This window comes from Mandrillus leucophaeus, unplaced genomic scaffold, assembly GCF_000951045.1.
Source record: "Mandrillus leucophaeus isolate KB7577 unplaced genomic scaffold, Mleu.le_1.0 Scaffold231, whole genome shotgun sequence".
Lineage (NCBI taxonomy): Eukaryota > Metazoa > Chordata > Mammalia > Primates > Cercopithecidae > Mandrillus > Mandrillus leucophaeus.
The window spans coordinates 2,807,209-2,819,139 of NW_012102377.1; the positions used below are offsets into that span (position 1 = coordinate 2,807,209).

Consider the following 11,931-nt stretch of genomic DNA (forward strand, 5'->3'; position numbering starts at 1 on the left):
TTTTTTTTTGAAATGGAGTCTCCCTCTGTTGCCAGGCTGGAGTGCAGTGGTGCCATCTAGGTTCACTGTAACCTCCACCCGCTGGGTTCAAGTGATTCTCCTGTCTCAGCCTCCCAAGTAGGTGGGACTACAGGCGTGCGCCACCATGCCCAGCTAATTTTTGTATTTTTAGTAGAGACGGTGTTTCACCATGTTGGTCAGGATGGGCTCAATCTCCTGACCTCGTGATCTGCCCACCTCGGCCTCCCAAAGTGCTGGGATTACGGGTGTGAGCCACCGGGCCCAGCCCTTCAATATTTTTAAAGATTATGTAAAGAAAAGCATAGCTTCTATACACAGTTCAGGAGTCAGAGCCCTGAGTGAAATGGAGTATAAGGCTGATGGAAGGTTGCCCCTGGCTTTGAGGATCATCTTGCTAAATGACCAGAGTCTGTTTTGCATCTGGAAGAGTCATGTTCCCCATCTCAGAAAGAACCTGGAGTCCCAGCCACACCTTCTGAGCTTCTGTCATTAAGATTCTGTGTGGTGTGTAAACGGCTGGGAGTAAATGTGAAAACAGTCCTGCCAACTACCTTCTCTGCCCCGTCACCACTCACTTCACCTCCCTCATCCCGATCCTCACCCCAGAAAGTCAATATTAAGCTTCCCTTTGGAGGAGCCCCTCTTCTTTCTTTTTTTTTAACCAGTTTTTTTTTTTTCTCTGAAGCGGTATCAAACATTAGAACAAATTCACTCACACACAATGATGGCCTCTAAATATTTGAAGATCATGTTGGTCTCCATGAGAGGGTTTCTTTGTTTCAGACTAAACCAAATCAGGTCCTTGTGTGATATTTCCCAAGCCTCTCTTTATCCTGCCAACCCTCCTTGGAGGTCACACTTGGAATTGTCAAGGATCACTTAATAGGCAGTGCCTGGAGTCAACACTGGCCCTGTGTTCTGGCCAGAAAGACACACTATAATTCTGCTGAGTCTGCAAAGAGCGTTCAAGGGGCATTTGTGTCCTTAGCTGCTTGTGCAGCATCTCAGCCTGCAGTGTCGAACTCAAACCCAGAGTTGTATCGAATGAGTAGCTGTTAGATCAGCACTCCCCTCTGCTGCACTTGTGCACTGGCTGGGGCACTAGGTTACTGGTGCTAATCATGCTCAGCCAGCTAGGAGACTCAGATCAGTGCCCCTCTGTGCTGCCACCTGCAGGGCCCTGGCAGTGAGGTCTGGAGAAGGAAGAGAAGAGGCAGGGAACCCCACACGTTTTGCTGGTCATTTCCCATCCTGGTCCTGCCACGGGAACCCCCTCCTTCCACCTCCATTACCCACTTTAGGCAGAAACATATCTCGTTCTTTCTTCTTTTCTCCAAGAATCTTCCCCCCAAATCTTGGCATCTCCTATAGCACATCTGTACCTTTGCTATATCTGTGGGCCTTGTTCTTCCTATAGGACTCCTCTTGGAAAGCTAATTCCCCCTGACATTAGAGAATTTTTTCAAATTGCTGAGTATCCCCCCTTCCCTCTCACAGACCCCATGGCATGCTCAGATCACAGTAGAAGACATTTCCTCTGCTGCCAAACCCATGGCACTCTGAGGCTGACCATGTCCACCTCATCCTCTCAGCTGTCTTCTCTTTGCTGCTATTACCATGTTCCAAGCAGACTTTGGAGCATCTCCCCCACAGCAGCATGGACTTTGGCAGATTTCTTGGGGACCAGCGATGTCCTAACCTGTTTGCTTTTCCAGGGCTGATGTTTGCAGGTTTTTTTTTTTTTTTTTTTTTAACCAAAGCAGAAATCATCCTGTATCCTTATGCAATTCTTCCGGCAGGCTCCAACAGATAAATAAAGCCCACTACCCTCCATGAGTCTACCTTTCCCAGCAGAGCACCTGGGTTGGTCCTGAAGCCTCCAGCCACCTGCACACCTGCCAGGGCCTCTCTGGGGCAGCCATGAAGTCACTTGTCCTGCTCCTTTGTCTTGCTCGGCTCTGGGGCTGCCACTCAGCCCCACATGGCCCAGGGCTGATTTATAGACAACCGAACTGCGATGATCCAGAAACTGAGGAAGCAGCTCTGGTGGCTGTAGACTACATCAATCAAAACCTTCCTTGGGGATACAAACACACCTTGAACCGGATTGATGAAGTGAAGGTGTGGCCTCAGGTAAGTGGACCTGCTGTGTATGAGCTGAAATAATTTGTATGTGGAGCTCAACCAGGTGCCTCAAAAGATCACTATCTCCCAGTGCAAATGAAACCACAGAGGAGTAAATTCTTTGATTTCTTCCCAGGAGTGAGGGAAGGGGCAGGCAGAGACCAAGAGAGGAGACATTCTGTACAGCAGTCATGGGTCTCAGGAGGGAGCTGGGTAGGGTGTGGGGTGGTGTGCAGAAGAAAAAGTGCTTCCATGGTAGTTTGCAGATCACAGGTGGAAAGTGTAACTTGCTGGAAAAACTAGGACCCAAGAAACCAGCTCCTGGTTGCCACGTTACCAGTGGCTGAAAATCACGTATCTGTCTTTGGTTTGGTTTCTCTCTGACAAAGACTGAGAATGAATAAAACTAGCATCTGGCAGATGCCTACTATATGCCAGGCCCATTCACATAGATTATCTCATTTACTCTTTCCCAGTCCTGCCTCCTGGTGCTGTGTGGTGCGTATATTGTCTTACACAAGAGGAAACCAAGGCTCTGGGGTATGTGTGTGTCTGTGTGTGTGTGTGTGTGTGTGTGTGTGTGTGTGTGTGTGTGTTTTGGTCCAAGATCATATAATTACTAAGTCTTCAGGCTGGGATTTGATTCCAGATCTGTGTTCCTTCTTCTATACAAACTGCCTCCCTAAGAGAGTTACCCACATCCCAGAGAGAAGTCTTGGCATAAACAGGATTCACCTCCTCACACGCTAGACAGGAAACCAACGCAGCCTGAAGCCAGTGACAAGAAAAGTCAAGCTGGAAATATGCCTCGGGGATCAGTAAAGAGATTTGGAGAGGTGGGGAGAAGCTGTCTGTCTACTGCCTGTTTTGAAATTAGATTTTATTTCTGATGAATGACAATTCTTTCAGCAAATATGTATTACAAGACTTCCTTGGACAAGAACCAGAGATATTAGGTTGAACCATATAAAACTGCCATTTTTCTATATCTAAAGCAACCAAATATTGACTGTTTTAATGGTTCAACCTAATACAATGGTGAAAAAGGCATAATATGTGCCCACAAGAGTTTACAATCTAGGTTGGAAAATAAGGTCAACAGCAGGAAGCCTGGACCGGCTGACAACTGCCATCCATCTCACAAAGAGACAAAATATTTGAAATCAGGATTGCTCTGGATGGATTTTAAGAGTGCTGGAGCCATATTAAAGCACAATGGTGGTTAGGAGGAAACGCTGATCAATTCAGGAGAAATGAACATGCAACATACACATCTGAGGGAACAGGTAATAATGAATGGGCATTGTGACTTTCACTAAAGGCAGAGCCTCAGAGTTGGGTTCCTTGAGAAACTCAGGTGTACCCAGTTCCTGTTCTTCAGAGCTGTGGACGCTTTCAGGCGGTCACTCTGCACACACCTGGACGTCATAAAAATGCAGAGCTTCTCTCAGGGGAGGAGATGCTGAGGCTTCAGGTACTAGTGAGTCAGGCAGAACCAATGAGAGGCAAGCAGAGCTGGGCTGAGAGAAGAAGAGGCATACTTGTACCTTCTGGATTTTTCAGGCTTCGAAGACAGGATACAAAACCAGGTGAACTGACAAGAACATCTCCAAGGATTGTTGCAAGCTCCCTCGTGTCTACGCTAGTGATACCCAGTTTCCTGTCAGAGGGAGACTCGCCCTTCCCCATTACCGCCAGCAGGGGGAAGTAGAGAGCGGCATCGTTGCAGGCCGGCACCTGCTGCACAAGCCGAGACAAAGGAAAAGCCAAGGACAGCAGCAGCAAAACCCTCTAGGAAGGAAGGAAAGTAATAAAAGGAAGAAAGAAAGAAGGAGAGGGAGGGATAGAGGAGACTAAAAAAAAGGACAGTAAGATATTACCCTACACAACCTTATTTTGCAGCTTATCTGAGAAAAATCCAAACCTGGATTTTCCAAAGCGATGCTTGATGAGTGAAATCTTAAAAATAATAAATAAATAATAAATACAAATAAGCGTTAATACTCATTTGTAGTTTCCAAATAGGGCTCAGAGTGAGGGCTGTGGCTCCATCGACTTGTTCAAGCCCAAGACCTCCTCTGCTTTGCGAGCATCATCTGGTGCTCCTGTAATCGACAGACGAAGACCAGACAAGCCCTGGTCATTGTCCTGCCCATGGGCCAGTTCAGAGCTAGACGGAGTTGCAGACTGACAATAAGAATGACATTTCCGTCACCTCTCCAAAAGGGGCGTGTGCTCAAGCCCAGTGAGGGCGCACACCGTGGCCCACACCACAGGATCAGGGGAATGGGCTGCTCACGGCTTCACTCTTTGTCTCTACAGCAGCCCTTTGGAGAGATGTTTGAGATTGAAATAGACACCCTGGAGACCACCTGCCATGCGCTGGACCCCACCCCTGTGGCAGGATGCAGAGTGAGGCAGCTGAAGGAGCATGTGAGTACCCTTCTTAGGGTGGCTGTGGGTGGTCCTTTGGCCAGCTCCACAGATTCACCCAGCTTCTCAACCTGCCTTCTTGGCTAGCCAGGGTACAGTTTCTAAAATTGCCATTTGTGGTTGAGCACAGTGGCTCATGCCTATGATCCCAGCACTTGGGAGGCCGAGGCAGGTGGATCACCTGAGGTCAGGAGTTCCAGACCAGCCTGGCCGGCAGGGTGAAACCCTGTCTCTACTAAAAGTACAAAGGGTGTGGTGACGGGCACCTGTAAATCCCAGCTACTCAGGAGACTGAGGCAGGAGAATCGCTTGAACCCGGGAGGCGGAGATTGCAGTGAGCCAAGATCCTGCTATTGCACTCCAGCCTGGGCAACAACAGTGAATCTCTACCTCAAAATAATAATCATCATCATCATAAATAAAATTGCATTTGATGCCACCTGCCCTGAGGCTGATTTTTTACAAGCGTTTAACTATATTGTTGTATCCCTGAAAGCAGAGAGTGCCATGTTTCAGTATTACCCAAAGAAGGCGATTTTGCAAGGGTCACCTTTGACAGCCATGCCTGGAGGAAGCCTTCCCGGGGTGCGAAGGGGAAGGGCAGCCATCCTCACGTGGGTTTCTTTCTCCAGGCTGTCGAAGGAGACTGTGATTTCCGGTTGTTGAAAGTAAATGGCAAGTTTTCCGTGGCGTACGCAAAATGTGATTCCAGTCCAGGTACAGATGACTATTCTTATTCTTACTTTTTCCTTGTAGAGAAAGCGGGGAAAGGATCTGAATGATTTTCAACCTAAGTAGTTCTAGCCGCTTTGTCGGTGAGGAAAAGTAGAAGCCAAATTTCCTGGGTTCTGGGATTTTAAAATTGTGTTTTAAGAAGCTGCTCTTGGCCTGGTGTGGTGGCTCATGCCTGTAATCCACCCACCTGAGGCGGGTGGATCACCTGAGGTCAGGAGTTCGAGACCAGTCTGGCTAACATGGTGAAACCCCCATCTCTACTAAAAATATAAAAATTAGCTGGGTGTGGTGGTGCTTGCCTGTAATCCCAGCTACTAGGGAGATTGGAGCAGGAGAATCGCTTGAACCTGGGAGGCAGAGGTGGCAGTGGGCCGAGATCACGCCACTGCATTCCAGCCTGGGTGACACAGAGTGAGATCGTCTCAAAAAAATAAAAAGAAGTGATTGTTATTGGAGGTGAAAATTGCCCCGTGATAATAAGGGCTCCTGCAGAAATGTCAGCATGGCACGAGCTGTTTGAAGGTTTAGTAAGAAGCAGTGAAAGTGCCTGAAGCCATTTGGGGCGTGCCTTAGCCCTTGCTAACCAGCAGAGCTGGGGCGATGCCACGGAGACTGGCTGCCTATATCTGGGTTTCCCCTCTCCGAGCAGACTCGGCCGAAGACGTGCGCAAAGTGTGCCAAGACTGCCCTCTGCTGGCCCCGCTGAACGACACCAGGGTGGTGCACGCCGCGGAAGCTGCCGTGACCGCCTTCAACGCCCGAAACAACGGCTCCAATTTTCAGCTGGAGGAAATTTCCCGGGCTCAACTTGTGGTAAAGACTGAGATTCTTTTGACAGGTTGGGCAATTCGGTGGCACTTCGGGAATGTACTGCACGTGGTGGATCGGGAGGGAGAGAAGAACAGGTGCAGGGGCGGGGATGAGAAAGGAAGGAGAGGGTTGCTTGGAAAGGGAAGAAAGCATCCTAAGGGGTATCAGGTCCCTGAGTGTCATGAGGACCCCCAACACCCCCGGTTCCTCCCCCATGCTGAGCCACTGTAACATCCAGCAGCCACAGTTGCAGGCAGGTACATCCCCACTCCCTCAGTTCCAGCTAAAACCAAAGCTCGGTGTCAGCGGGTAGAGGTTCCCAGTCGGCCAGAAGCACTCTGTAAATTCACTGGGCTCCATCATCACCCATCTCTGCTGAACATCTGCCACAGACTCGTAATTAATACTCACTTGTGCTGACGAGCTTATAATGGCAAGATCCTAAAATGCCTTTTGAGTCACTGGAGAAAACATCTCATTGTACTGTGGGTGGTTTAGCACATTTGAATGCAACAGAATTCAAATGTTTAAGAAAATGTATTCTGGATATCAGCCATGGCCATACTTGGAAATACACTAGTATAGATGGCAATTCTATTAATCAGATATGTGATTCTTAGAACATCCCCACCCCAGACTAGACCAAATAACAGATATTTTATTGTGTCCATATGCTGCAACTACTATAAGAAAAAAAAGCTCAAGTGATATCTTCCATACTTTCATCTAAATCTTTTCATTTGAATCTACTCTATGAAGTAGGTGGAAGAGGTATTAATCTCCTCACTTTCCCACCCTATCTTGGAGTACCCTGAACCTTGGGTCTCAAGTACAGCCCAAGAGTGAGGGCTGTGGGGAGGAAGGGTTCCCACTCCTACCAGTCTAAGGCTGGCCTTCTGATTCCTGTTTCCGGTCTGCAAACTCACCTCCAACCTGAAGGATCTGTGATGGATACTTGCCCCTCATACAAGGAAGACACAATCCATATCTCTAAAGTACAAGCACTTCAGAACACAACCCCATAGCGACTGCCCTATGTAAGCCATTGAGGGACATGCCTTCTGGGACCACGCATGGTCTGTATGAATGGCGCTCCCGGAAGGAGGCTACTTCCCGCTCTCCTTCTCTGCCCTTTTCATTCTAAGTCATGTTTCCTCAAGAGCATTTTCATGTACTCTTCTCAGCCCCTCCCACCTTCTACGTATGTGGAGTTTACAATATCTGGCACTGACTGTGTTGCTAAAGAGGCCACAGAGGCAGCCAACTGCAACCTGCTGGCAAAAAAGGTGAGTGGGCTGGGACCTTGGGGTGTTGCCACTCAGACAGAGCTGTTTGTGGAACAGAACATCCTTGGGTAGTTTGTATCTTGGGGCTGCAGACAGAGAATAACAGTGCAAATGCCCGCTCCCTGTGGATCATGGCAGGTCTTTCCTTAGGGTGTCACCTCACCCCTTTAAAAGCCATCACCAAGTCATCTCACCCACTGCAAGCACATGGAGTTAGGAGAAAGACAGAGGCTATTTCCTAATGAAGCCAAGTCAAGTCACGCCCAGCCACTGGGAGTGTGACGTGCACATTTTCTAGGCATATAACTCTGATATGAAACTTTCAAGTCCTTGAGCTGATAATGTACACTTCTAGGATTTTAGTCTAAAGAAATCATCAGTGGCTGGGGTGGTGGCCCACGCCTGTAATTCCAGCACTATGGGAGGCCAAGATGGGTGGATCATGAGGTCAGGAGATCGAGACCATCTTGGCTAACACGGTGAAATTCCGTCTCTACTAAAAACACAAAAAAATTAGCCGGGCGTGGTGGTGGGCACCTGTAGTCCCAGCTACTTGGGTGGCTGAGGCAGGAGAATGGTGTGAACCTGGGAGGCGGAGGTTGCAGTGAACTGAGATCGCACCACTGCGCTTCAGCCTGGGCAACAGAGTGAGACTCTGTCTCAAAAAAAGAAATCATCAGTGACATTTGACAGAATATATCTATAAAAATGATTTATTATAGATGCAAAGAGACCAAAAAAGAGAGATCTGTATGTCCAACAGGAAGGTGTCATTGAATAATACATGAACATCGGTAAATAGAAAATTGTGCAGACGCTAAAAATTGTGTTTTCAAAGAATAATGAATGATATGAGAAAATGCTATTGTGGCAAGTGAAAAAATACAGGATACAACATCGTATAGTCACAATGATCTCAATTTTTAAATCATATTTAATAGTATTTTAAAATAAGAAAGAAATGCATCAATGTTAACACTCATTCTTTCTAGGTCACCACCAGAAAGGGATTGTGGGTAATCTCTCACTCAGAAAGTATTTCTGTATTTCCATTTTATACATAGAATCATATACCTTCCACAAGCAGAAACTATAACTTTAAGAAAAATGGTTTCTCAAACTAATTTAAGGTTGGAGTGTCAATGAAATTGAGGGGGGGATCCATTTTTTAAATCAGTTAAAATAACTCCTCTTTCTCTGTGGGCAGCAATATGGCTTTTGTAAGGCAACGCTCAATAAGAAGCTTGGTGGAGAAGAGGTTGCAGTGACCTGCACAGTGTTCCAAACACAGGTAACAGCTCCATGAATATTCTTGCCTGCACCTTCAGAATACAATGACCTCTTCACATTTATGCAGTGCAGTGGTGATGACAGGACATTTGCTCTCCTGCGCTTCCCAACCTCACAGTATGAAATAAGACTAGGGTATGTGGAATCATCAACAAATGGAAGGATATTTTAGCTATGCCTTTCCCTCCCACGAACTAGTGACTACAGGGAAGAACCACCTTACTGTGTAGTTGACAAAGCCACCCTTTTATTTGTGGGAGGTGGGAGTGGTTTCCTGAGTTGCAGAGACCAGGTGGCCAGATCTACCTGGCAGCCCCCACTGGCTGCAGCTTCAGATGACAAAGAGGGTGGCACTGCTGGGCTAGGGTGAGCCATAGGTGGGGTGCTTTTACTCATGGGACATATGTGTGCAAGTCCACCATCACCAAGGCAATCCTGGCTGGAGCCAGGATAGGCCAGTCACCCCTCCTTGTAACCTTGATGACAATCCGCTGTACTTAGGTAAGTCCTTTCTTGCTAGACTCTTTGCAAATAAAAACGTATAATGTGATGAAATTGGGTGCCAGTGCCACCTGGACCTGTGGGTGGTCTTGACGGGGAGGAGGAAGCAAACTAACTGAAGGAAATGGTCTTTTTTCCAGCCCGCGACCTCACAGCCCCAACCAGAAGGTGCCAATGAAGCAGTCCCCACCCCCGTGGTGGATGCAGATGCACCTGCGTCCTATCCACTTGGCGCATCTGGACCCCTTCCAACTGGCTCACCCATAGACACCCATCTGTTGGCGGCAGCTCCCCCAGTGGTCCCGATGCACTCGTCACACTATGACCTGCGCCACCTCTTCATGGGTGTGGTCTTATTGGGGTCCCGCTCAGGAGAAGCGTTGCACCCCGGGAAAACACGCTCAGTGGTGCAGCCTAGTGTTGGTGCTGCTGCTGGGCCAGTGGTTCCTCCATGTCCGGGGAGGGTCAGACACTTCAAGGTCTAGGCTAGACATGGCAGAGATGAGGAGGTTTGGCAGAGAAAACATAGCCACCATTTTGTCCAAGCCTGGGCATGGGTGGGGGGCCTTGTCTGCTGACCACGCAAGTGTCACATGTGATCTACATTAATATCGAGTCTTGAATCCCTACTTCCTGTCATTCCTCACAGGACAGAAGCAGAGGGAATGGTGGTTATGTTTGACAGAAGGCATTAGGTTGACAACTTGTCATGATTTTGATGGTAAGCCACCAGGATTGTGTTCTCTGCCTCTGGCTGACCTTACGAAAACCATTGCAACTGTGACTTTGAAAGGTGCTCTTGCTAAGCTTATATGTGCCTGTTAATAAAAGTGCCTGAAATACCTTCCTTAATAAAGAAGGTTCTAAGCTGAATGTGGTCATGCTTATTGCGGACTTCATCCCAGTTCCCCTCACATGCATAGCCTTTTATCCCAACAACCACACAGTGTCCCTAATCAAAACCAAAGTGAAAATAGAACCAAAAGAGAACAAAAACCTGCTGTATTGCCAGATACAGGAAAAAATGAGACTAGGATCTTCCCACAACTCGTAAGATATGACCTTTTCTTTGAGACGGAGTCTCACTCTGTCACCCAGGCTGGAGTGCAGTGGCACGATCTCAGCTCACTGCAACCTCCGCCTCCCAAGTTCAAACGATTCCCCTGCCTCAGCCCCCTGAGTAGCTGGGACTACAGGCGCACATGACCACACCCAGCTAATGTTTTTGTATTTTAGTAGAGATGGGGTTTCACCATGTTGGCCAGGATGTTCTCCATCTCCTGACCTCGTGATCCACCTGCCTCAGCCTCCCAAAGTGCTGGGATTACAGGCGTGAGCCACTGCGCCCGGCTTTGACCTTCTCTTAAATCTGTACTCTACTTGGCAAGTTTATACTCTCTCATGATTTAAACTATCATTCTTACCCAGATAACTGCAACTTAATAGCTCCAGATTGGACCTCTTTCTTGAATTCTAACATTGCATTTCCAAATATCTTCAGGATTTCCTCGCTAGAATTACCTAAGACAGTTTCCTATGTGACTTGTTTCCTCTAAATGATGCACACCTGGAGACAGCGTTATTCAAAATGTGCATTATTTTAGAATTACTTATTCCCAATAATATTAGACAGAATGAGTTATAGAGCTGTTAAATCTGCCACCCTTATAGCACAGTTTTTGTATTAATGCTGCTCTGTCCTTTCTTATGTTATTATTTTACAGAGTATTCTCTGCTAAATTAATAGCATTACATATGTCTCGTTTATTTGCCTTCTTAGTGGATTTTAATTATGTCTAACACATGTTTCAAAGTTATTGGATTTCAGGTGCATTTTTCCATACTTGTGTCACTACTACCAATTAAGAATATTTGGTGGATGTTAAGATAATACAAAAATTGTCCAGGCCCAGTGGCTCATGCCTGTAATCTCAGCAGTTTGGGAGGCCGAGGCAGGTGGATCACCTGAGGTTAGGAGTTGGAGACCAGCCTGATCAACATGGTGAAACACTGTCTCTACTAAAAATACAAAAATTAGCTGGGCATGGTGGCAGGCACCTGTAATCCCAGCTACTCAGGAGGCTGAGGCAGGAGAATTACTTGATTCCAAGAGGCAGAAGTTGCAATGAGCCGAGATGGCGCCATTGCACTCCAGTCTAGGCAACAGAGCAAGACTCGGTCTCAAAAAAAAAAAAAAAAAAAATCTAATAACACCAAACATTAGAATAATAAAATAGCAATAATCAAAGTTACTCCTCAAAATTTTGCTGCACATGAAAAAGTGTGGTGCCCATGATATTGACAAAACATGATGGGATAGTCAGAGTGCAATGTTTTAAGTAAGACTCACAGTGTGCTTGCTTTAAAAATATGCAATCTCAGCCAGGCATGGTGGCAGGTACGGTGGTTCATACCTGTAATCCCAGCTCTTGGGAGGCCGAGGCGGGTGAATCACTTGAGCCCAGGAGTTTGAGAGCAGCCTGGACAACATGGCAAAACCCTGTCTCTACAAAATATACAGAAATTAGCCAGGTGTGGTGGCATGCGCCTGTGGGCCCAGCTATTTGGAATACAGGTGGGCGGATCACCTCAGGCCAGGAGGTCATGACTGTAGTAAGCTGAGATTGCACCACTATCTTTGGCTATTTTTTTAAATGTGTAGGATTTAAGTTGTTTCAAAAGGTAAATTATGTATTTTTAATCTTTAAGATTTAAAGCAAGAATACATAAC

General features: G+C 47.0%; 1 protein-coding gene across 4 annotated transcripts; it reads left to right on the forward strand.

Annotated features, from left to right (window-relative positions):
- The first annotated feature begins 1,721 nt into the window (after positions 1-1,721).
- On the forward strand, positions 1,722-10,073 carry AHSG (alpha-2-HS-glycoprotein). 4 transcript variants are annotated; one of them, XM_011981902.1, is made up of 7 exons: positions 1,722-2,154; positions 4,468-4,578; positions 5,211-5,295; positions 5,960-6,126; positions 7,308-7,409; positions 8,617-8,700; positions 9,341-10,073. In XM_011981902.1, exons 1-7 carry the CDS (start codon positions 1,942-1,944, stop codon positions 9,683-9,685), a joined length of 1,107 nt encoding a protein of 368 aa, XP_011837292.1. In that variant the 5' UTR covers positions 1,722-1,941; the 3' UTR covers positions 9,686-10,073. The 4 variants fall into 4 exon arrangements, with proteins under 4 accessions (XP_011837292.1, XP_011837293.1, XP_011837295.1 ...); XM_011981903.1 differs by having other exon boundaries at positions 5,963-6,126; XM_011981904.1 differs by having other exon boundaries at positions 1,866-2,154; positions 4,471-4,578; positions 5,963-6,126.
- Positions 10,074-11,931: the final 1,858 nt, after the last annotated feature.